We start from the raw sequence: 26,157 nt of genomic DNA on the forward strand, positions 1-26,157 counted from the left end.
TTTCACTTTAGTGAGAACCTCAAGACATGATATGCAGCTTTTGATTTGGCAAATGTTTATTACTTTCTATCCTAATCAAGAAAGATGAACAGAAATAGTTCACCTTGGTCCACATGGTATGGTCAACAATATACATTGACAGTTTTGCCACAGGGCTATGGGAACTATGTTATAGTTCTAAGAGATCTAGACCACCCAATATCCTTGAGAATATCACTTTATCCATTGCATTGATTGTATTATGCAGATCAGGCAGGTTGAGTAAGAGGTGGCTAACATCCTGAAAGTCTTGGTAAGTCATATGTACTCCAGAGTACAAGAAATAACCACGAGAAGATTCAGAGGCCCATAATATCAGTAAAATTTTCAGGACTCAGCAGCCAGAGACATGCTAGGACATTCCTTGCTAAGTAGGAAAAGAAATACCAGTGACTACAACAAAGAAAGAAGCATGATTGTATAATGGTGTTTCTTTGGGTTCTGGAAGAAACACATTTCATACTTGGGAACACTACTTCAGCCCAAATGCCAGGGTGCAGGGCTCTAGAGCAGGACTCTATATTTCGAAGATGTCAGTAGTGGAAAAGATGCAGTGGGGTTGATGGCAAACCCCAGCCAGAGAATCTCACTGCAGCACCCTGAGGTTCTAAAGTCCAAGCTATCTGCAGCAGATAAATAGACACTTCTGAAAAACCATCAAGACCATAGAAGTGATGACTGAGGGCAAGGAGAACTTAGAATAAAGAGTACAGAAAGGCAATGACAAATAGCAGTTGCAAAAAGGATTACAGTTTTGTCGTAGGAAGAGAGACCCACAGGAATCCTGAAGGACTGCTAAATACATGGAGAAGTGGATCCATATGGCATGAGGGTGACCTGTGACCACCATAGAAGTGTATTGCTTGGATCTACCTTCAGGAAAAATCTTTCCACCCAACTTCAAGGAATTCAGACAGTTGGCAGCCTCCAGTGACAGTGCTTTGGGAATATGTCACAACTTTTGAACCAAGGCTATCCTCTTCCCTGGTGGTCCTCAATGACTGAGCAATACGGGGGTACCAGAACCTGACCACTTTTTCCCAGTGTGCGATTCTTCTGACACATGGTCTAACTCTCCATGTTTCACAGTCTAAGACTCTCCCTGACCAATTCTCCCCTCCCCCTCCACTTTCCTTTCACACATCTCAGATTTATATCCTGGTCTACATCTTGGCTTTATCCAGATTTATATCCCAACTTTCCTTGCCAGATCCTGTTTCCTGTCTCTTTATTTTTCATGGGCATTATTACCATCCCCTTCCCACACACCTTAGAGCCTCTTGGACTCCTATCTTCACCTTAGCATTTAATTCCCAGTGAGTGATAACTGACTAAATAATCTGGTAAAATTCTGATTTGGGCTAAATTCTACATTGCCTACCTGCTTCAAGATCAGTCAATTCTCCTCCAGTTTAGTTCACAGAACTTGTTGGCCAGTGCCTGGTGAAACTAACACTAGAACCTTTGCTTCAATGATGTTCACTTTACCCTCATTTTTCAAAACTGTAGTGCAAGTCAAAGCTCTGTGGCAAACAGACTGGGGCGATAATTTCAGCTTCGGAAATCCTTTCTTTACTACTTTTTCTGTTTGTATGAAAATACAATTTAGTCTCCTTTGCTTCCTTTCTCTTATAGTTTGCAACAGGTCTCTGCCCAAGGAGTTGCTGATGAAATAGAGGGAAGGGCATCCATACCACAGAAGGGCAAGTGTGCGTGTGGGAACTATGGCCACTTTGAATGTGAAACGTTATTTTGGATCCTTTATGTCATGTTTCCCAACTTATTCTGAAGTTAAAGTCTCCAAATATTATTTTGAATGATTTTTTTTTTTTTAGTTTTTCCCTCTGTGTCAACAGTATTTCTGCAAGAGCTTCGAAGGTGTTTTCTTGCACGGATACTGAGAAGGAACACTGATTTTAAGAGGGATCTGGTTGCCTTTCCTTACCCTCTCATTTTTACCCACTCATTTTAGACTTTTCTGTAACTTTTATTAAGCTATCTTTGAGTTCAGAAGGCTGAGAGAATTTTTCTTTTAAGAAAGAAAGCTTGCCCACCAGCCAGTTTTATATTTTTCCCCAAGCACTCAACAGTCTAATCTTTTTCCCATTTAAAATGAGAAAGAGTTTTGCAAGAAATTGACTTGATGTTAGGACAGGAGCTTCGGGAAGCTCTAATCTCAGCGACAGCTTTAACAAACCAATCCGGCTCTCTGGCCTCCTACATATTGAACACGAACTGCTCCTTCTGGCCCTCCAGGTAGGAAAGTAAGTCTCTAAAGCACATTTGTGAGGGCTCTGTATTCTCCCTTTCTGTTGGTTTTCTCTTCGGTGCTTTCAGGATCTTAAGTCTTTGCAAAATATTCTCCACTCTTTTGGAAGCAGAAGAATTTAGGAAGGGAGTCAGTCTTTGGTTCCCTTTGAAACATTTGCTACAGTTTTACGACCAGCGCAGCTTCCAAATGGGTGATATTTGGAACTGTTTTGAAATTAGGAGTTTATAAAAGAACATCTTGGCTTCCGCTTTCTCTTTGCATGGGAGGAAACTAAGGACATACATTTTTTAGGCAAAGAAGAGACATTCTTGCCTCAGAAAAAAGTAGTATTATAATTGTCCTTAACACTGTTTGTTGGTCACTAGTAGTAATCTTCAGACTTTAGGGCACATTGAAATAATCTGGAGGATGTTAAAACACAGCTTGCCAGGCCCCCTATCAGAGGACTGCATTCAATAGGTGGGGCTTGAGAATTTGCATTTCTAACAAGTTTCTATGATGATAATAAAGATTGGGAACACTCCTAGAGAACTGTTGATCTATACCATTATTATATTACTTAATAGGAAAAAACTCCTAAAATCTCTGTGAGCTTTCCTAATTGAATGAAAGTGTTATGACTGTTTTGTATTATAACTAATTGAACTTAACAGGAAAAGAAAATAAAAACCCTGATTTATTTTAGGACAATTACTTAAGATATAAAACCTGTCATTTATCTTCTCTGTCTCATTGGTGGCATTACATTCCTTTGTTTCTTACAGGAAAAGTACTTGTGGCCAATTATTTGTAAAACGATAACTGGAAACTAAAAAAACATAAACGATTTTAGTTGTCTTTTTCTTTAGTTGTGTCAAATATTTACGTGAATTTGTTGAAATTTAGAAAGTTTTCCCATCTGGAACATGGGGCTAACAATAGGTACTTTATAGGATTGTTACAAGGCTTAAAAGAAAGTGTATTAAATGCCAAACATAGTGCCTGACTAGCAGCAGATAATCAAGAAATATTAATGTTCCATCTTCATTTCTTTGCCCATTTTAACACCATTAGTTTTATTCAGTATTTTAAAAATATATGTATTTATTATTTATTATATATAATGGCATATAATATATATTATATTATATACTATATATATTTATTATTATTTATTATTTTTACTCTGAAAAATCAGAGAAATAAGAAAAAAAGGGTATAAATCATTTTAATGTGGGATTATTTTTTATTAGATATTGCAGAAATTTTTTTAATCAAGTAGAAATTAGATAATAGGGGGACACCTGGGTGGCTCAGTTGGTTAAGCCCCTGACTTTGGCTCAGGTCATGATCTCACGGCTTGTGAGTTCAAGCCCCGCATTGGGCTCTGTGTTAACAGATCAGAGCCTGGAGCCTGCTTTAGATTCTGTGTCTCCCTCTCTCTCTGCCCCTCCCCTGCTTGCGCTGTCTCTTGGTCCTTCAAAAATTTCAAAAAAATTTTTTTTAGATAATAGGTCTTCAATGCAGACCAGGCATGTTATTTTAGATGATTATTGCAAAATTGAATTTTTTGATTCATACTGTTCCCAAATCCATGTAATATCAACAATAGATAATAGATAGGAGTATGTGTACATGTCAGGAACTAGGCTAAACTTCATTGCTTGCCTTAATTCATCCTTATAACAACCCTATGAAGTTGTCTTTTCTTACTATTACAGATATTTGTTTATTGCTATCTCCTCTTCCTACAGTGAAAGCTCCATTAGCAACAGCGTTGTTTTATATCCTTCTGTAGACCCACTGCTCAAAAGAATACTTGGCATATAGTAGGTAGATGCTCAAAGAGTGTTGAAATAAATTTATGCATCAATGAAAGGAAATGAATGAAAGCAACTCTTCCCTGAGAAGTTAAGAAATTTGCCTCAAGTCCTTGGCCATGTTAAAGTCCGGGTGCTCTGACTCAAGTTTTTCTTCTCCTGACTCTTAACATATACTTTAGAATCTGGACTATTCTAAGCTATTAAAATATCTGAGTTTGCCTGTAACTTTCAAATGGTAACAGTTAAAAAGAAACTTGGAATTTAGATAAAAGTTCAAAATAAGCTTGAGTTGAAAGTTAGAGTCTTTAGTAGGGAATGGCTGGAATCAGCAAGTTATTCAATAGCTGTATCTTGCCTTTGTGCAGAAACAGATGTTAAGGACATCTGAGATTACCAAAAGCAAGTTCTCTCAATCTCAAACTGTTGAATGCCTGCAGCCATTTCCTCAATGAAAGGTGTGCGTGAGTCTTCCTAGTGTCCTTGGAACAATAGTTGACCACATTATTATTGAATAAATAATATTTGCACATTTGTCTGGGTTTTATTTAGTCATAAATCAAATGAAAATTACACAGCACAATATAACATTTCTTATTACACTGAAACTTAAAAGTTTGTCAACTTCTTCCCTTTAAAAAAAGAAAAAAATGTAATCACATTTTATTCCTATATCCCTTTCTCTTTGGCTTAAGTTGCAACCAGAATGCATTTCAGCTTCATTGGTGAATACCTCAGAATGTGGTTATTAGATTTCAAATAAATACTGTTTGAAACTACACCTCGTAAACTTCAATAAAGAGTCACTTATCTGGATTTATTTCTCTCCTAATTTCAAGTGGATTTCTGGGTTGGACTGGCTCCTTCTTCTACAATAATGGAACTCTTGATTTGTATCTGGCCACATGACTTTATAACAGAGACTTCATTTCCCAGCTTATCTTGCAGCCATTCGTGACCATGTGACTAAATTTTGCTAACTGAGATGTAAGGGTGCTATGTGTCACTTCTAAAGCATGTTCTTAAGAGGAAGATCCGTGCTCTTCTCTTCCTTACTCCTGGTACTTCTATCCTGCTGCCTACAAGGTGAATATGGTAGCTGATCATCTGGGACTATGTGGATTAGTTCAACGGTCTTGGTATGATGGAGAAACAAGGTAGAAGTCCAGGCCCCTGCGTGATAATCCAGGTACATCTGTCTTGTACTACCTTCCAAATGTTTACATGAGAAATACTTCTATCTGATGTAAGCAATTATTATTCTGGGTTTTTGTTATACACAGCTGAAGTGATTTCATATACAATATATTTTATTTCTGTATGTTGAATTTTTTTTTAGAAAAAGTGAAAGATGAGGAAATCATAATAAGCAAGATCTTTGACAACAAGGCACTTGCAGAGTGAAAATACTTGGTATCATTCTCCAAAATAAAACTAAATAAAATTGGCAAAATTTTGAAGTGGAAAAGTTGTTTAGATGTTTTCCCTCATATAATTCTTAATGAATCTCAAGTTTGTAGTTTTCTTTGGCTTTGACCACACAAATCACTTTTTTAGCAGGGATCATTTCTCTCAGTCAAAATAAGTAAAATTAAAGCAGAGTTTTAAGTGTCTTTGCTTTGGGCAGACTTACACAGATACCGTTTCTCTGATGACATTCTTTCTTGACTCCCCTGAGATATAACCACTGGAGAGGTGTCTGTAAATAAGTTAGCCAAGAAGCTGCGTCTTTTGGAACTTTAATCAATATTTATCTGATAGTTGAGATACAACTCTTGAACAAGATTATTTTAAATGATATATTAAATGATTAATTCTTTGGTAATTCATCATCTCTTTGAGATAAGTCTTTGATTATGAATCACTAAGAACAAGTAGTGTTCTTTAATTTCAAAAGGTTCAGTTACCTCTTCCTACTTGGTCTGTATCTTGAGCAGCTGTCCAGGGTACTTAAAATTAATTACTGTAAATACTTAAATTACAGATTTTTTCCCTTTTTTTCTTGGATTGCGGGTTTTGAGAAAATGAAGCTGCTTTTTACAATAATTTAGTTTTTCCATTTTGAACAAGACTTTGAATAATGATAAAGAATAATGGTAATAAATAAAATATTTGCGATTGCCTATGTAAATCATATTAGAAAAAATGTACAACACTTTGAAAACAATGTTATGATGTTTGGCTTATGGTATAGAGATAATATAAATTAAAGATTATGTGTGTAAACGTTATGAACTTAAGGGACATTGACCCTAACCGAGCCCTAGTGAAACATTTCTTCATTGGAATTCCTAGAAGGTAGTCATCTTGTTCTGCTAAAATACCTCCAAGTCAGGGATGCTCAGCACCTCCAGAGGTGGTCCTCCTTAGTTTCTGTATAATGGAAAACTTCTTTCTGCTCTGGAACTTAATCTAGCTCCTTATGTGTTTCATCATTCCATCCTTCTGGAGCAGCGTTCTAATTTTTGTATTCTCATCCTTTTTTTGTGGAGAATGAAGGGAAAACTAATTTCCTGTTCCCAGAGCTTCAATGTTAAGTATTTGAATTGCTTTGCTCCAAACTATGCCCACTTCCTGAGTGACCGTATAAGACAACAAAGCACCTATTTCTGAGTTCTGTTCAAAATCAAAATCCTAATATGTTCATAATAACCCATTCATGATTTGATAGCAAAGCAGTACATAATTACAAAGTATACAGCAAATGAAGACTTTAAACTTCTCTTATTTATTGGTTGTAATAACTTGAGACTTGCTTACTATTCAGATGGTTGTTCTCAAAGTGTAGGCTGAGGAGTTTATCAGGGTATCACTATTTTACAATAATACCAAGACACTACAGTATTTGCTTTCTTTGTTATGGATGTCTGAACTGATGATGCAAAAGCACTGGGAAGTAAAACGGCATTAGAGTGAATCAAGCTGTACTGGTAGTCACTGTATTCTCCCCTGCCACATATTCACAGTAAAGAGTTGCCTGTATCATTTAAGAATATCCTTGATGAAGCAGTACGAATTATTAACTTTATTCAATCTGGACCTTTAAACACATATCTTCCAAATATTCTTTCTGCTGAAGTGGGAAGTACACATAAAGTACTCTTATTGCAAATTTCTAACTCTGTCTCTAAAAAAAAGTACTTGTGCTATTGGAACAAAAAAATACTTGTGCCATTTCTTGAATTATGAGCTGAGCTAGCCATGTTTTTTTTTTTCCCATGGAACATTGTTTATACTTGAAAGTATAACTGACACACTATGGTTATTCAGATGTGGGTATTTGGCGGACATTTTCTTGAAAATGAATACAATGCATCTATGACTTTGAAGATACAACTGACAGAGTTCGGTTGCCAATAATAATATTTGAGATTCCAAGTGAAAATTAGTATTTAAGAAGCTTGTATTTGCTATTGTCAGCTTGACAGCTTCCCAATATGTAAAGACTTTACTGATCAGATGGGTAGTGATCTTAATAAATGTGATTTTCTGATATTGTGCAATGAAATGTGTTAACATTTGGAAGATTTGCAGAATACAGTCAAAGTGTTTTAAAAATTGTCACTGCTTGATGATACAAAGTCATGCATCAACCAAAAAACAATCTATAGTTCAATGGATTTCAATGATTAGAATCTAACAAATTTCTTATTATAATTCCAGATTCTACAGTGCAGCTAAGTTTTAAGAAATCACTACTGTGTTATGTGAAAGGTTAGCACTCCCCTTGACAAGGATGGAAGAGGCCCTTGGGCCTGACAACATAACCACATGTGTATGGTAAAGAAATTACTACTTAATGAGTGTTGGTGTAATAACAAAGAATAATATCCAGTTATTAATTCTTTAGTATTTATACATATCTCTGTGTGAAGTGAATTTTCTTCACATACTTAAACCAAAACAACATACTATAACAGATTGAATGCAGAAAAGATATGGGAGTCTGGCTGTCTTATACAGAGCCAGGTATTTGAGAAAACCAAAAATATAAAACAATATCACTCTTCTGGTTTTTTTGTTTGGAGAAAAATAGTTAATTTTTAATTGAAAATGTTATTTATGTTAACATGTAATGAGTTCATCATTTTTTATCATTTTTAAATGACCTTGATGAATAAGACATTTCTACATGTATTTAAATTTTGACTGCATTAAATATTGATAAATGTGATATGTATCATCCTAAGCTCTTTGAGTGGCCCGAAAGCATTTAAGAGTTAGAGGGGACTTGAGACAAAAACAGTTGTGAATGATTCCACTAGGGATATTCTGGTCAAAGTTTACAGCAAGTCACACCCTCCTTCATTCCAAAAGATTGGCAAACAAACAAACAAACAAACAAACAAAAACAAAAAACAGAACCAATGTCTTCATTCTAATAACCAATAGTATTGTATTTACATTTTGTTAAGCTATTTTATTTTATGCCTCTACACATCTTGCACACAGTTAATGCCAGAATTTTACTGCCCTTCGTGTAAACTAGAACTTGAAGCCTTTTAAAAAGTATACCAAACTCCATGGAACACTTGCAGTATTTTTATCTGTTACCTCTCTTGATTTTGATAAAAAAAAAGTCATTCATAACTGCAGGTATAATGTCCTGGAATTTATTTTTTTTTTAATTTTTTTTAACGTTTTTGTTTATTTTTGAGACAGAGACAGAGCATGAACGGGGGAGGGTCAGAGAGAGGGAGACACAGAATCTGACACAGGCTCCAGGCTCTGAGCTGTCAGCACAGAGCCTGATGCGGGGCTCGAACTCACAAACCGTGAGATCATGACCTGAGCTGAAGTCGGCCGCCCAACCGACTGAGCCACCCAGGCGCCCCATGTCCTGGAATTTAAAATAAATAACTGCTTGGAATTTTCTCTCTCTGCACACCCCCGCTCATGCTTGCTCTCTTTCTCTGTCTCTTGCAAAAATAAATAAATAAACTTTAAGGTGAAAAAGGGCACCTGGGTGGCTCAGTCAGTTAAGCATCCAATCTTGGTTTCGGCTAAGGTCATGATCTCATGATTAATGAGATTGAGCCCCATGTCAGGCTCTGCAGTGACTTGGGATTCTCTCTCCCCTCTCTCTTTCTGCCCCTCCCCCACCTTCTCTCAACATAAATAAATAAACATTTAAAACAAAAGGTATTTCCCAGTTGACTGTCCTCTCGTGTCTATCAATAACTAGTATCATTTTGGAGACTTTTTCACTGTAATAGAAATGAGATGTACCTGAAAAAGTTTAAACTGATAAAAAATAACTAATGAAATTAATGGGATAATTAAATATTTCTGTGCTCTCAGAGTTTAAAAAGGAAGAAAAAAACAGAAGTAGTCAAAAATGAGAGTAAGTCATTCTAAAGGTGCCTCTGAAATTCTCTCTGATCTAGTTTTAAACGCCTCAAAGATGGAAAATAAATAAGGACAGTGGAGAAAAGAAAACTCGCTGCCAATCCACCACCTATAGATGACCACTATAAACAATTGAGGTATGTCTTTTGGGGTGCCTGGGTATCTCAGTCACTTAAGCAACCCATTCATGATTTCGACTCTGGTCATGACCTCACAGTTCGTGAGTTTGAGCCCTGCATCAGGCTCTGCACTAACAGTGTGGAGCCTGCTTGGGATTCTCTCTCACCCTCTCTTTCTGCCCCTCCCCTTTTCATTCTCTCTCTCTCTCTCAAAATAAATAAATAAACTTTAAAATAAAAAAGGGCACCTGGGTGGCTTAGTCAGTTAAGCATCAGACTTTTGACTTCCACTCAAGTCATGTCACGGTGGTGGGATGGAGCCCCAGGTTGGTTCCCACTGAGCATGGAGCCTGTTTGGGATTCTCTCTCTATCCCTCTCTCTCACTCTCTGTCCCTCCCCCACTCACACTGTACGCTCTCTGTCTCTGTTTTTAAATAAACATTTAAAATTTTAAAAATTTAAAAAAAGAAAAGAAAATTTTTAAAAATTAAAAAATAAATAACTCTTTAGACTTGCAGACATTCATAAATAGAGCATGTCAATATTGCATAACTTATCTGGGTAATTATCAAGATCTTTCCCATCTCCAAGGAAGAGATCTTAGAGATAATTTAGAGATTGTTGTCATGTCTATGACTAGTTTTCACTGAGTAATTAACATGAGTCAGGAACTGTCCTAAGTACTTTATATACTTATCTTGTTTCTCAAGAACAGTGAAAGGTAGAACTGTATTCAAACCCAGAGTGCCCGTGATTGTCACCCCAAGCTGCTGACCATGTTTTGTTACTTTTCATTTGGTTCAACTCCTAACCTCCCCCACTTGCCACTTTTGTGCTCTACACATGAATCTATTGTTGCTCTTAGGATACTTTGTTGCAATTCATCTCTTTATGTATTTGCCTCTGCTAATCAACTTCTTGCTCCCTGAAGGAAGGAACTGTGTCTGAATTCCCACCGCACAGGAAAATCCATTTTTGCTGGGCTGAATTAATACCATGTTAGGCTATAGAAGCTGAATGAGTTTAAATAGCTTTCCCACTCAATCAGTGTGTATTGTCAGGATCTGAATCTAGGCCTCCCATCCTAACCTTCTGTGGTAAACATTGCAGGTAAGTGCTTTTCAAATATGGTGCATGGACCAACTATATCAGTATCACCTAGGAATTTGTTAGAAATGCAAATTATTAGCATCCTCCCCTCACCACCACCCCCTTATTGGATAAGATTCTGTAAAGGTAAGGCCCGGAAATCTGTATCTTAATATGTTTTTATTGTGATTCTAATGCTCACGAAAGTTCCCTAACCCAGAATCACTCTTCTAAGTGAAGAAACCTAGCAGTTTAATAGAAACTGAATGGTTGACTCAGCATGGAGCATAATAAAACCATTCCTTTGATTTGCTGTGTGATTAGGTTTATAAAATATCCAAAAAAAATGAAAAATTCAAGCAAAAACTCATCTAGCATGGTTGTTTTTATTTTGAAAAAAAAATTAATCCAAAACAATAGCCACTCCTTCAAACAACCCGTCACTGAATTAATAATGATTAAATTCACTCAAAAATTCAGTGAAGAAAAGAGTCCATTGGCTAAATAAATATGCCTACCTGGAGGAACCAAAGCAAACAAATGAAATTTCCAGTTAGCACTGGGTATAATTTTCACTGAAATACAAAGGTGCATGGCCTCTGGACCTGTGGTGCAAGTACCAACCCACACACACTTAGGGGCTCTGTGCAAATTCTAATCATGCTGACAGAAGAAACAACTAGAACCAACATTTGTGATTCCTTTATAATGACAGGTAGATTTTAAATATTCCCCTCCAAAATTACAAATATTAGATTCAATTGATTTGCAGACATTTTGGAATAATATGTGCCACAATGCGAATATTATAACTAAAAAAAAAAAGCATAAGGATTTGAGAACCTTTCCTACTCACTAATTTTTTAAAACAATTCTTCCTCCCTTACTGTCTGCTGCTGAATTTAGAAAATAGCTAGAATTTCCTCTCTTAACTAAATCTCTTCCCTTTCTAGCTATATATTTATAAAGTCCTCTGAGAATTAGTTTAGCATAATAGCTTGAGATATTCAGGATTTGATATAGGTAGTATTAATATGAAAAATTCTCAGTACTCTCCTTATATATTATATATGAACATACATATATTATAAATAATGATTTATTAGATATTCTCTCTTAATTCCTTAGTTTCTCTTCTGGAATATCCAGAAAGTGTATATTGCTAAGTTTATGTTACTTTTTTTCCTCCCCTGACATTATAGTCTTGCTTTTGAACAGACTAGAGGACATATTAATAGCATGGCAAATTTAGCAGTAAGAGCTTGAATTCAGTTTGGATTGAGGAGCAAAGATGGAAAATTGTTTAAATCAAATATTTAACCCCTCTACAGAATGTAAGATCTCCTTCCCATGGTATGGAGGGATCTTCATTTTAACTCATGTCTCTTCCTACAATGAAGACTCATCTCACAGATTGTAGCAAATGATGACAGGAGGTTTTGTTTTTGTTTTGTCTTTTTTTAAATAGAAAAAGAACATCTCTCTTTGCATTGTGATCACTTTGCTAAAACACTCAACATTTCAGAGTAAAACATCTCTTACCTTATTCATGACATACTATATTTTCTTTCTATTTATTTTGTTTTGCTTTATATTATCCTAATCTCTATGTACTGTTTTATTTTCCTCTTAAATATCTGACCAAAGTAACACAAACATTAGATAAAATCAATCTGTATAGCCCCTCATTCCTTGGTAGCTTCTGACAGGCAGTAGTAAAAATTCAAAGTCAAACCATTTAACTCTAAGTACATGGAAATGAATTTCCAGAGAATAGATATTTTTATCACATGAGAAAAAGGCGTAGTTTTACAGTGACAACAAGGATGAAGATGTAAATATGTAATTGTGATAGCTGTGTATATATCATATGTACGTATTGAGGGTTAAAACATCGTAAAAGTCTTTCTAGATCTCTACATACACTAATATGTAGATTTCGGGGTGGGGGGGAGGAGAATATAAAATGAGAAAGTATCCAGTTTAATGTTAACTGGAGCCCTTTTAGTTGGATGAGTGCCAAAACAACTTTCAAAATATTTCAAAACAGCTGCCAGCATGTAAAGATTTTAACTGAAAGAATACAGTAATGAAATCTGAATTACTAATGAGTGAATAAACTTATATTTTGCTTAAGGTCCTTAATGAACATGGAGATAAGCAGGTCCAATAAGAAATTTGTCTCTCACGCATGCAAACCAAACTTCTGGACTTAACACATTTAAAGACAAAATATTGAAAACAGATTTATATGCATTCTAAGGTAACCTACTGTGCAAGTCTTCTTCAAGTATTCTGTGTATTTCTATTTTAGAAAAGAAAGTTTCTGGAGGGCAGGAGATATATTCTCTTAAATATGGCGTTGACAGCTTGGAACTTTGAAGTTGAATGTACTCATTAAACTTGCTTTTAATAATATAAAGTAGAATTGAAGTGAGCTTCAGCAAGTCTAGTCTTAAATGTCTAACAACAGATCTCACACATTCTTTCTATTGGGACACTTTTGCCCATAGGCTTTCAAGAAAAACTTGCCCTCCAGAAGGGAAGTGAAGCAGGACCACAAATTTCCAGACCAGCTATTTGGTAAAATAAGTAGTCCATAAAATATAATCACTGGTTTTTTTCCATTCATAGAATTGTACTGAAACAAAGAAGAACTGGGATATTGTTTATAAATACAACTCACTGTTGGTTGTGCAGAAAGACTTTAAAAGGGAAAGTAATCTAAAAATTCTGCTCTTTTGGCCAAAGAGGGTTTCCCCCCTTTGGCATCATTTGGCACATTGGGAATGCCTCTGGATCAATGGGATCTAGCTTGGAATATTGCATTATGCTACTGGAGTCAAAGCACACATGGAAGCTGCACCTGCTTGCTGGAAGCCTCCATCAACTGGCTGACCTAGATATCAGGTGGCAGGCACAGCATCACCCCACAATGGGCCAATAATTCAGACAAATTCTATTTTATAGAAAGCCACGGCCTGGATCTGTGTTCATTTTTAGCCTGATTCCTCAGCCATTTTACTTGGCTTCCTTTGGTCTACAGTACTGCTGGCCAGCCTTGACCTCTGCAGTCAGAGGAGAACTTTTCCCAACCCCTGAAACATTCTTGACCTCTCTAGAATTGCAATGAACTCCCATTTCTTTCAACTGGAAAGCCAGCTTGGAGTCAAGGGATGCTTTTTGAGATCTCTCGCTTAAGATCCGGCCCTGAGGATGAGAGATGGAGAGGAGAGGGCTCAGAAACCAAGTCAATCAGCATCTCCTGGCCGCGGTGCTCCTACAGGGACCCACATCTGTGACCAGATCCTTACAAGGCGGCTTTCCATGTACTCAGACCATCCACTCTCTCAACACCCACCCCCACTCCGTTCAATGACCTTGAGTTTGGCCTCTGAAAAGCAAGTATCTCCGAATGAAATGCCGTTAAACTAGAGAATGACCCCTTTCCAGGAAGGAAGGAGTCAGGACCTGGGTTAGGTCTTCAACTAACTCGTGGGATCCTTAGCACACGCCACAGATGCTCATTACGATTCTTTTTACGTGCAACATGTGGGGGACGAAGCAGTTTCATATCTCTTGGTATTATCTGCCGTCCAAAGCATTTTCTTTGAGAGGAAAATGGAAACGCAGCTGCGCCGTGGGCCCGGCCAGCGAGAGCTGGGGCTCCCTCCCTCTGTCTCCCTGTGGCTGCCGGGCGCGGGAGGCTCCTCCGGAAACTGACTCGGGTTAGGGGAGTGCAGAGATTGCCTAGGCAGGCGCGGGACGCTGCTGGGGCGCGGACGGGCCTTTGTGCCGCTCTGTGCTTCCCGAGAGCCGCGAGGGTGGAAGGGGACGTCCAGCTCTACAGCTAGGGCAGGCGTCTGGCCCCTAGCCCGTGTGCGGGAATGCTGGGCTGGGCAGGCTGCCCCCCTCGGCCTTGGCAACTTCTGGCCAATCCGCCCTGCCCCTCTGGGTCCCCGCCGGCCGGTTGCGCCCCAGGCTCAAAGGGTTAAGCAGGTGTCTCGCCCGGCGAGACGCTATTGGCCGAGAGCCGGGGCGGCGCGGCCGCGGTCACCATGCTCCGCCGAGCCCAACTTGGGTTCGTGCGGCGGGCGCGGCGGCCGCTCGCACCCCGGCTGCCGGGCCGGAGCTTCCGCGCGCGGGGAGAGGAGAAAACGAGATGGGGAGAGGAGAAAACGAGATGGGGAAAACCACATCAGCACCAGCAAAGTGGGTCGCGGGTGGGTGCGTGCAAGAGGAAGGGAGCCCTACAGAGCCCCGCGTCCCGCAAGGGACGCGCCCCTCTGCCCCGCAACTCCGGTCCCGGCTTTCAAGCCGGAAGAAAGAGGGAGGAAGTGGGGCAACAGGGGGTCCTGGGCAGGGGTTGGGGAAACGATCCACTCCCACTGCCCCCACCTACTAATCGGGCCCGAAGGGGTGCAAGTTGTCATTAAAAAGGCGCGCCGAAATCACTAGCATCCCTCCTCACACCCTAAGAAATACCGATGTAACAATGCAGAGAAGTAACTGGGAGACACGAGGAAATAAATGCACGTGTTTTCTCTTTTTGTTTCCCTGGTGGTTGGAATTTGCAGAGTTCGCCTCAGTTGTGGCTGCTAATTTATTCGTTTCAACGTTTGAAAAGGGCGTGTAGAGATGGGTCATCGGGAGCACACCCGGATCCCTCTAGCTGGACCTACACTCTCCAGCTCACAAGTTTGTCCAAGACTAACCTGCCCGCCCACCAGGAGCAAGCAGAGTCCCTTTTGATAAAGGGAACAAACTCTCCATTGCACAAAAGCGGCTTCTCCGCCCGTCCCCCTTTTCCTTTGCACACCATCCCTCCTCGATAAGCAAGTTCTCCAGTAGTCCAACTTGCAATTGGCAACCCCCGCGCCGCCTGGTGTGCAGAAGACTGGCAGAGAGGGGTCCCGGGTGGGAGGGGAAGGTCTGCGCCCCCATTCCTGCACACGCGGGCTGAAGTCCAGGTTGCTGGAAGCTGCGGGAGGCGCGAGCCTGCTTGGATGGTGGTTATTTCTCTAGAGAAAAGAGGGGAGAGAGCGCGCCTCAGTCTTGCACTTTGGGTCGGAAGTGCGCGGTGTGTGTGTGTGTGTGTGTGTGTGTGTGTGTAGAGGGGGCGGGAAAGAAAGACACCCTCCGCTGCCCGTCATTCCCTTGCACCGGCCAAGTCCTCGCCAAGCCTCCCGGTGCATCCTTCCTCCGCCACCCCTCCCCTTCTTCCCTCAGCTGGGCTCGCGCCGCGCAGCCGGAGCAGCCAGTGAGAGCAACATCCTGGAAAGAGGGGGGAGCACCACCGCCCCCCAAAAGGGAAAAAAAGGCCCCACCCTGACACGTTTTGCTGTTTGCAAGTCCCTCGCACGCCCCCCCGCACCTCCTCCTAGTGCTCGCGGCCCCCCCACCCCAGCCCGCTGCGCGCACATCAAAGCGCCTCTCCGCCGCGCACAGTGGCCGCGGCTCACTAATGGGATTGCAGGCTGGTGCCTGGCTCCGCTGCTGCCGCCGCCGCTGCTCGCCCTGCTGCTGCTGCCGCCGCCGGAGTCCAAACCAGAGCCCCCGCCAGCTCTCGCCCAGAGCCGCCGCGCCCGGGGGCCGAAGCCGCGGCGATGATCCGAATCTTTCCGGATTTCAGCGTGCAGGTGACGGCCGCGGCGGCCGGCGGGGCGGCCGCGGGGGTGCCGGCGGGCGCGGGCATGGGGAGGGCCGGCGCCGCGGCCAACGGCACCCCGCAGAACGTCCAGGGCATCACCTCCTACCAGCAGCGGTGAGTAGTCCCGCCTGGGCTGGGTTAGTGCCCCCGCCCCGGGGTGCTGGGGTGGGACTCACTTTGCCTCCTGTTTTATGCGTTACAACACACATGCACATCGTCAGGGCTCACTTCGCTTGCTCCTCGTTCTACAGATGAGAAAGAAAAAATTAATTCACAATTCGGATTGAAAGGCACTCCAGTTTACTGGCGAAGTGAAATCATCCTTTGCCCTCTGCCTGGCCCCAAACCCAGAACGCCAGCCCCGCGTAGCCTAGGAGTTGCAGCGAAGTCTTAGACACAAGCACAAGGTGCTTTTGCAAAGTTTGGGATCCCTGTCCCCTTCCGCGGAATTTTCTCACTGCCTCTGCCGGGTGCGGACCCGCGCTGACCGGCAGCCAGGGGGGCAATTGATCACGGGAGACTGATTGATCATTTGTTTCCAAACAGAATAGGAACGATTTTCACGTGTAGCTGTAGACTCGCAATTCTACATAATAGTGTTATCATGTCACCTGTTACTACAGGGAAATACAGCATGAAATCCGAGTCTCCTCGGCGCTGTTAAGTATTCATCTTAAATGCATTATAATGCAAATGCGTCAGATTCAGAGATGCGAGTTAGGAAGCAAATTTTACAAAGTTAGGCTAGGTGGGTGAGAAAGAAGTTTTAAAGTATTACTTGTTTGCATTTCTCCCAAACATTTATAGATATTTAATAAAATAGAGTTGTGACATTGAATTAGTAAACATTCTTTGATGCAATTAGGAAAGGAAGTGTGTGTGTGTGTGGGGGGGGGGATATACTACCACCAACAGCTCTAGAACCCTAAAGTTTTTCCTTAAGAACAAGTTGTAATCTTCCAATATTTTATCAAAAATGTAATCCACAAAAATGTGTTGAGAAAAACTAACAATGTAGTATGAAAGGTAAGCTTCCCATTTGTGGGGCTCGGTTTTAGAGAAGAAGGAAGAAAAAACACGTGAAGGTGTGAAATTAAATATTTGTGTTTCCCAGATTGCACACGATTAAATATCTGAGAGATTTGCCAATGGCATTTAACTTAAAATATACACAATGCATAATTCAAATAACAGTTCCTATTTTTACCTTGTATTTCAAACTTCATTGATTTGAGAACCTTTGATTTGAACCAACAGTGTTTAAACTGAAAAGGTTAAGATAATCTATCACTGCCATATTTTGTGCTTTCTAACCAATGGCCCAGCGACCAGAGCAGATTTTGCATAACACACTGAGTGTTTTCCAAGTTGATGCCCAGGACTGCAAATATTCTGTAGAAGACTTCATTATATGCTCTGGGTACTGTCACAAGTTTTAAAAAGAGAGTCTTGAGAAAATAACTCAAAAAACAGGCTATTTCTGGTCAAAGGATTTTTTTTAATTTAAATTATTTTAGTCTTGTTTTACTTCAGTGATTACAAGAACCTTTAATACAAAAGATCTGGGAATCTTTCAAACATAAAGGACTAGACAAGAATTAGATTTTTCCTTTTCATGGTTCAGGTAAGGTTTTTTGGTCACTCACAAAACATTTAAATGACAATATAATCTGGTGGTCACTTTACCTAGGAGGTGCAGGCAATAGTCACAATACTATGGTTGTGACCTAGGGAGTCAAGGGCCAGAAATGTCAGATGGCCTTTGGACAATTTCAGAGACCTCCAACTAATCCATGAGATATAAATGGAACATAAGAGGTGGTCGTGAATTTTCAGCCTTTAGGTTTGCCCTCAGAGTGTTGATGTCCTTCACCACAAAGATCTTCCCAGGGCTAATTTTCCCAATAAGCCAGGAGCCTCCAGGGGGAATCCTCCATAGCCTCCCACCCTGAAAAGCCAACTGATGCCTTCCACCTTCATCTTTGAATCTGGGCTACTTTATCAAGTCTTTGAATCCCACTGTGGTTCTAAAGACTAGAGCTTTAAAAATAATCAACTTTAGCCTTTGGGTGTATAATTTCCTTCCTCTTTTTTTATGTTCAGTCATAATGACTGAAGAGAAGGTGCTAGCTGTGGGAAATGGACCTTTCTTTGGTTTCATTAGTCAGATGACACCTGTTACTGCCTTTAATTTTTGTTAATTTGGGGACAGGAGAGTGAGCCAAATGTTTAAGGGAGGATTTGAGTCATGAGTCCCCCGTCCTCTGGCACTTCTTCATCGGACCACCAGCATGATAGGCTTCAGAGGCTTTGAGGGGCAGACTTAGTTTTCACTTTAAGAGCTGGATATGTTTGCTAAAGTGAATGGTGACACATCATTCTATCAAAATGTATTTCTGCATTAAGTGCTTTTGGGGAGTCTGATGAGGGAGTGACAGTAGTAGGGGGCTTTTCCAGCAAGAGTGGCCTGTTGGGAGAACAGAACTTCTCTCATTTGTCATCTTTGGGCAGAAACACCCTAGGCTGGCTGTCCTGGAGCCAAAACTTCCAACCGGCAACTTTTCCCCCTCCCTGCCAGCCCATGTATATCTTGTACTCAATATCTTGTACTCTCCACTTCAGTTCATTTTTCAATCACTCTCATCTTCTACCTGTAGAGTGTACTCCAAAGAGAACTCAAACACCATCATGCAGATTAAACGCCTCTGCAACGAAAAACACTTGTGTTTTCAAAGTTTCCAACTCCCAGCCACACTTTACTGCACCGGTAGGACCGAATGGGACCCCTTTCAGGTCTTTTTTTTTTTTCTCTTCTTTTCTTAAGTTTAAAGTAAAATGCAAAGCCTCGCATAGGAGTGATGTTTTCCGTGTGGCTCTCTCATTTATTCAAAGTGGAAATGCATTGGGAGTCCTTTCTGCTTTCCTGGTTGACACATGACTGACCCAAGTCTCTGCCTAAAAAGCTGCCCACACTCGGCAGAGTAAGGTTTAGTGGAGGGGACGCTCTGACCAGGGTCTACCCAGGTAATAGGATTCCGGCACTGGCCCTTCATTGAGTGGCCCTTTCTCTAGGCCTCGCTGAGCTGTAAACTGGGGAAACCACAGAGAGATGTCCGTAGTCCGGTCCGGTCTTAGGTGCCAGGAGCCGAGTGGGGACAGGCAGGCATTTGTATCTAACTGCGTTGAAACTCCTGGGGATTCACCTGTGAACCCCTGGGTCTGCAGACATGTATGCGGGTGAATAATGCAGATGCTCCGGTCAGGAAATGTTGGCGAGAGCGCCGGAGCCATAAGGTGCCTGTGCAGCCGCTGCGCTAGCCCACAGGGTTTCGTGGCTCCCGGTCTTGGTCAGCGCACGCCCACCCGCGTTTATTTCCACGGTCTCGGAAGGAGCTCCCGGGACGGTGTCCTGTCCGAGGCCGCTTCCGTGGCCTCCCAGTTCCTCTCCGCCTCTTTCTCCCGGGCTGACATACTCCCGAGAAGGGAAGTGTTCGCAACTGCAACTGAGTGGCGTTGTTGCGCTGGCAGCCGAGCTTCCCAGTCCCCCAACGAGAGAGAGCGAGCGAGCGAGAGGGAGAGAGAGGGGAGAGAGACGGAGAGAGAGAGACGGGGAGTGAGAGAGTGTCGGGAGAGAGAAGGGGGGGTGTGTCTGCGTGCGAGAGAGCGCTGGGGAGCAAAGCAGCTGGAAAATGCCCAGAAATACTTTCACAGCGGTCAAGCTGGGAACCCCCGCGTGTCCTCCCCCTCCCCGCCCCTCCCGGCTTAGGCCCCGACCGCCCCCCGCCGCGAGGGTGTGTGCCCCACCTGCCACCAGGCCAGCTCCGGGTGGCGGCGGTGGGGGACGACAGTGGGGGGGCGGGGGAGGTGTGGCGGCGCGCGAGGGTGAGAACCCGGAGGCGGCGGGGCCCTGGGCCGGGCTGCCCGCGGGGCCGCGCGGCGGCCTCCCCCCCGCCGCCTTCTCCTCCCCCTCCTCCTCCGCCGCCGCCGCCGCCGGTCGCCAGTCTCCGCGCTGGGCATGTCTCGGGAGCCGGAGCGGCCCGGGCCGCGGGGGCTCTGCGGCGCATGGACGGCGGCGGCGCCGGGCGAGCAGGGGGAGGAGAAGGCGCAGGCGGCGGAGGAGGCGGCGACCTGCGGCGAGAGGCACCGGCGGCGCGAGGGGACGGCCGGCCGCCGGCGAGGCTCCGGCCCCACTACTTTTCCGTAGCCTCCCAGCCTCAGCAGCACGGCCGCCGCCGCCGCCGCCGCCGCCGCCGCCACGGCCACGGCCAGGGCCAGGGCCACGGCCGCCGCCCGCCGGGCCGCCGCTGAGCGCCGCGCACGCCCGCACTCACTCCCGCCACCCCACGCACACGCACACCCCCCGCCCTCCCCACGCCCCCCACCCCGGGAGGGGGGAGAGAGGCAAAAAGTAAGAGAGGAAAAAAAATAGCAGGAAGATGGCGCCCACCAAGCCCAGCTTTCAGCAGGATCCTTCCAGGCGAGAACGGTAACACTTTTCTGTTTATTGAACCTGCCGCCGGGGCGGCTGCTCCTGCCGCCGCCGCCGCCTCCGCCGCCGAGGTGGCGGGGCCCGCTCCGCAGTCCGCCTCCTGGGCCGCGAGCCCACGGGGACCTCGTCTGCGGGCTTGCGGCTCCGCGCTCGCCCGCGGTCCCCGCGCGCATTGTCCGCCCGCGGCGGCTGCGGCAGCGAGCGGGCTCCGGCGGCAGCGGCGGCGGCGGCGCCAGGCTCGCTGAGCAGTCGCACCTCCTCGGCTCGGCGAATGGAGTGACTCGCTGACAAAAAAAAAAAAAAAAAAAAAAAAGAAAAAAAAGAAAAGAAAAAGAAAAAAAAAGAAAAGAAAAAACAGAAAGAAAGAAAAGAAAAAAAGAAGGAAAAAGAGAGAAACAAACAAAAAAGAGAAGGGGCTGCAGTGTGACGGGGAGCAGCAGTGAGGGTGGGGGGCCGGGGGATCCCCGGGGCCGCCGCAGGTCCCTTGGCAGCTGCTCTCTAGGAAGGAATGAGGCTGGGGAGGGGGAGGGAAGGCAGGCGAGAAGCGGGAGGAGGAGGAGGAGGAGGAGAGGAGGAGGAGGAGGAGGCCTGGGGCGGGGAGCGGAGCTCGCGCCAGGCCCGGAATGTGTCGCGGAGGGGCTGTCTCCGCGCGGAGCAGCTAGGCCGGGCCGGGCGGAGAGAGGCGCGCGGCCGCCGCCTCCCCGCCGCCCTGGCTGCGCCCCTAGCCTTGGCAACTTGTGGGTCTCCAGCTTTGCCCTGCTGTGCTCTCATCTTGCCCTCCTTTCCACTCCTCCGGTCCCCAAAGGAAAAAAAAAAAAAGAAAAGAAAAAGGAAGAAGAAAACCCTCAAATCCAAATTAGCAAGTAAACAGCGAGATTCAAAATGTGCCAACAGTTGGAACATCTATGCCCCGTTAGTTACTGTTTGGGGATCTGTGTTTTAAAAAGTTCCTGGTGAGAATTGCATATCCAGGCAAGAGGCTCAGCCGAGCATGTCTGTTTGAAGTTAGTTAAACTAAAGCCAAAGGGAAAGGGAGTTTGTATTCAAAATATCCTTAACCTTCTTACGTGAATGGCATTGTTAGGTTTCAGAGTAACTAAGCACCCCCCACCCCCACCACCCCACGTGGTTTTCCCTCCTGCTGTCCACCCAGCCTACTTTGTTTGGAATCCTATTTGCTATTAATTGGCAGCGTTAATGACATTAATTGCATATAGCATATTGGTTTGAGCAAAGTATCTTTTTCTGTCTCCGAAGAGGAAATGCTCAGTAGGAAGTATGAAATGTCAGGCTTTGCTTCTTGAAGAAAACAAATGTTGTTAGATACATTGCCCCCCCCCCCCCCCCGCCCGCCACCGCACTTTCCTCATAGGCATAAGTGAACTTGAGAAAAAAGATGAGGGAAATCCGTAGTAGTTGCAAGATTTAATTATTATTACATGAGCAGTTTTATATTTGATACAACTTAGCATTTAACCTATAGCTTACATCAAGAGAGGGTAGAGAGGTATTTAAACAAGCTATTCATTAGAAAGCTTCAATTGCTCTGTTGCTTGTTTCCTTCATACAGTGGGGACAGAAGAATTGTCAGGATTAAGGAAATAATTTTGTTAAGTAGGTACATAAGTGACTAATTCTAAACTCTGGATAATTTCTGTATAAATTATATACCTGAGAGTAAATCACGCATAATCCAGTTTTTAAAGATGTTGAATGTGTATAGCATTAACTGTCTGACAATTCATACTAGCTAAAAGGAATACTCAGTGGTTTATGAAGAATTCACATATTAAGTACTTTGCTCTTTTCTATCTTGTAGATAGAAAAGAATTTTCAGAGTATTGTGCAGGTCTCTTCATCATCATTATTATTTTTTAATTTAACATTTAACAATTTCAGATCAGAAGTTTGTAACTGATTTCCTTCCTCCCTTTCACCCGTCCTCCTTCCCCAGTCTGTTGGTAGTAAATGTATTTACTGGGATGGCCCCAGTAATCTCTCTAGCAGAGGCCTATTTGTGTGCCATTTTGGGAATTTTTCTGAGATAGGAATCTTGAAGATAGAATTAATTTCTAGAGGAAACTTCATAGCCTGTGCATGAGCGCGTTCTTTATCACCTGTCTCCATTTGGCATTCGAAGAAGGTAAATCAAAGTGCGCGATTTGTTATTCTGCTCCACTTGAGAGCTGAACTAAATAACACTTGGTCTGAAATTCTGATTGAAGTTGTAGGAGGATATACTGTATTTAATTTAATGCCCTTTAATAGCATCTTCTTGTTCAGCTCGGATGCTGTCATTTTAAAGGTTGGATCTGAGAAGGTTTAACCTGTAGAGAGAGGGAGGAGTAATAATGAGGTAGGGGGCAGAAGGAACAGTATAGAGGAAAGAAGGAGTTATAAACTAAATGTTTCAAACAGTAATAACCTCAAACTTGGCCCGTTATCCAAACAGTTGTTTTATACCCCGAGGGTTCACTGTGTTATTAGGGCTTTAAATGCTCTTAACACTTTTAAGTGTAAACATTACACATGTTAGTTGATTTGGTTTTGTAATGAGAAATGGAAAGTCAGATGGTTTGTTCACGAGGGGGGTGTTTTTCATAGTTATTTGCTTCAACTAAGTAGAGTCCCATTTCACCTATATGTTCACTTTGTGCCTGAAACTTGTTGGTTAGTAGTAGTATTTCTGTCTAATGGTTGAACACAAGTATGTTTATAAAAGATGACTTCCTGTGGACATGCTTTAAGGGACATCCTGACATTTATTTAAAAAAATGGTTTCCAAATAATCAATTTCATAAAGGCACTTATAGACACTACTCTTTACTGCCTTTCAAATACACTAGTAATCGAAAACTTTTATAGAAAAAAATATATATCTTTTGAATTGTCTTGTTGATTTATAAAATACCTGACCTGAGTTTAGTCATACAGAACAAAAGTCATTTCCTTCCAATAGTGTTCACAGAGTAATTTTTGGAAAAAGAAGCTTCTTCTTAATAATGTTTTTGGTTCCTATTTAGTACTGTTGAAATTTCTGTGGCTCTTACACACAGAAAGTGGCTTTTTAGAGCCCGAGAGAAGGAGTTGAAAACCTTGTATATTTAAATTTGCTTGATTTTTCTTTAAACTCCAATAGGCTGCATAGGCTGCAAATTATATAGCACTGCCACAGAGTTTTTCCACTATGTGGATGTATAACCAAGAAGATTAGACAGATAGAAGTGTCAAGCATGTGATGTGCCCATGCTGGTTTGCAAAGCATATTCCAACAGCATGGGGCTTTTGGTTTAAAAAGTCGAAGGTAGTGGTGGAGACTTTTTTTTTGGAGGTATTTCTTTTTACATTGTAAGCTTAAACACAGAGTGATAAATGATGATATGCGTTGTCTAACACTTGCTTATATATAAATAGCTCCACAAGATTGCTTAAATGATAATCGAAAATATGAAATAGGATGGCCTTCATATCACAAGGCCAAGGGTCTACAAATGGAAAAACTGAAATAATGAAATATTTCCAAGGCAACAGGCTGTCAACAAGAACTGTAATGCATGGGCATATCATAGAACCACCAGAGAGGATATTAGATAGTATAGCTCTGGAGCCAGGAGTTATAATGACCTTTATTAGTAGGACCCTCCCACATTGCAACATCTTTCCATATTCCCAATTTCTGATTTATGAATTGAGAGACAAATCGCTATTCCAAATTCTGCATGTTCTGTAATAATGCAGTTACTAGGTTTGATTTGTTACGAGGAGCAAACTTGACTTCAACATTACTTGATGCTTTGGGTTAAAAAAAAAAAGTTACATGGGGTATTTTCAGCATCAAGTGGTATTATGAGTACAGTTTTTGGTTCCCGTATCTTTGCATATTCTTAAAAAGATGACTTTCATTTTACTAAAAGTTATATGAAAATTAAGATCTCAGCAATGAATTGGTAAGAACTGCATTGTAATTTAAATATAATCTACATCTTGCAACAGTTTGATATTTTTAGTGACAAGAAGTTTGATTTCCCCCTGAAATTCTACACAATGGTTGCCCCTACAATGGAGCTATTTTATGGGAATGCCAGAGTTTCCATGAACCCCTTATAATTTTGCTCTGTCCCAGATCTTAGCATGGATGGAATCCAGTGGCACATTAAAATTGCATCTGTTTGAAATGGGTCCTGATGTCCAGGATCCCCTGCTCTGTGCTGAGGTTTTCTTTGACAAGATGTATAGATGCATGCTTTGGTAAAGCAGCACTTTTGGGGGAGGATTTAGACAGTGTAGCTTTCATTTAGTTATGTTTAAAGCTGTAGAGCTTTATATTTTGGGAGATATTTGTGGGGAATATATCACAAATATTTCTAAATCACTCCTAGTAATGTTTTCCCTTATAAACTTTCTTAAGTGCTTCCCTATTAATAAAGACCCCAGTGTAAACCTTAGATGGTCTATTTTTGTTTTCTTGCTTTTCCTGTATTCCTGTGATCCTCTTTTCCTCTGTAGAATGCCTCTTGCTAAATTTAAAGAAAACTCAGCACGCAGGAGAGCAGAAGTAGCCCCTCATGTTAAGTTTACATGGCCACTCTTTCTACAGTGTAACATTTCATCATTTGAGTTACATTTTTAAAAACTTTGTGTTTCTCTTGGCTTAAAATCTAACTTCAGGTGTTTTATAGACATTCCTTAATTGTTTACACTAGATAAGGCAGAAACTTAGTAGGAGAGTTGGTATGTGGAAAATTTACTTGATTAGTTGATTAAACATTAATTTTAAAATTTAAATGCTATCAAAGTTGCACATAATGGAATATGTGAAACTTTAAATATTTAAATCTGTACTGTGATATATACCAATATTTAAATCTGTACTAAGAACTTCTAGGATTTATGGGAAAATTCAGTTATATTGCTGTGGGTTTAATGATGTTAGTATTTTCACAGTAAATAGTGTCCCCCCCCCCCTTTTTTTCCTCATTGGGCAGTGTAATAAACCAACTGTAACTGAATGGTATTTTTACTGCTCTGGGCCCCATTAGTGTGAATAGGATGTTTGCACTATTAAGTTTGATAGAACCTTACATAGTTAGAATAATTTGTAGTAATATTAGTAATACTACAGTGCATAAGCAGGACATAGCTTAGTATCAGTAAAATGATTACTACTATATCTAAAATGACTAGGGCGGTGACAAGATTAAACAACACTTGAAGTTGTTGTCTGGATACGTTTTTAGAGCGTAATGTTTTGGTAAATTAATTGGAATATTTGTAGTCTTGTGTACAAAATCATGAGACACAAGATGAAAATCGCGTATCGCTATGGCCCAAATTGCTCGTGGCCTTTGAC

The 26,157-nt window shown here is 42.0% G+C and overlaps 1 protein-coding gene and 1 pseudogene across 9 annotated transcripts in view; both read left to right on the plus strand.

Moving 5' to 3' along the window:
- The first annotated feature begins 7,810 nt into the window (after positions 1-7,810).
- Positions 7,811-7,889, plus strand: LOC113601697 (uncharacterized; annotated as a pseudogene).
- A 7,892-nt stretch (positions 7,890-15,781) lies between these two features.
- Positions 15,782-26,157, plus strand: part of NPAS3 (neuronal PAS domain protein 3) — an 853,174-nt gene continuing 842,798 nt past the window's right edge. For 2 of the 9 annotated variants that reach the window (XM_053224352.1, XM_027065565.2), the window contains exon 1: positions 15,793-16,432. In XM_053224352.1, coding sequence (XP_053080327.1) covers positions 16,275-16,432 — 158 coding nt within the window. In that variant the 5' untranslated portion in view covers positions 15,793-16,274. Of the gene's footprint in view, positions 16,433-20,676; positions 20,805-26,157 lie in introns of those variants that run through there. The other 7 variants (XM_027065563.2, XM_027065562.2, XM_027065566.2 and 4 more) reach the window with 7 other exon arrangements.

This window comes from Acinonyx jubatus, chromosome B3 (assembly GCF_027475565.1).
Source record: "Acinonyx jubatus isolate Ajub_Pintada_27869175 chromosome B3, VMU_Ajub_asm_v1.0, whole genome shotgun sequence".
NCBI lineage: Eukaryota > Metazoa > Chordata > Mammalia > Carnivora > Felidae > Acinonyx > Acinonyx jubatus.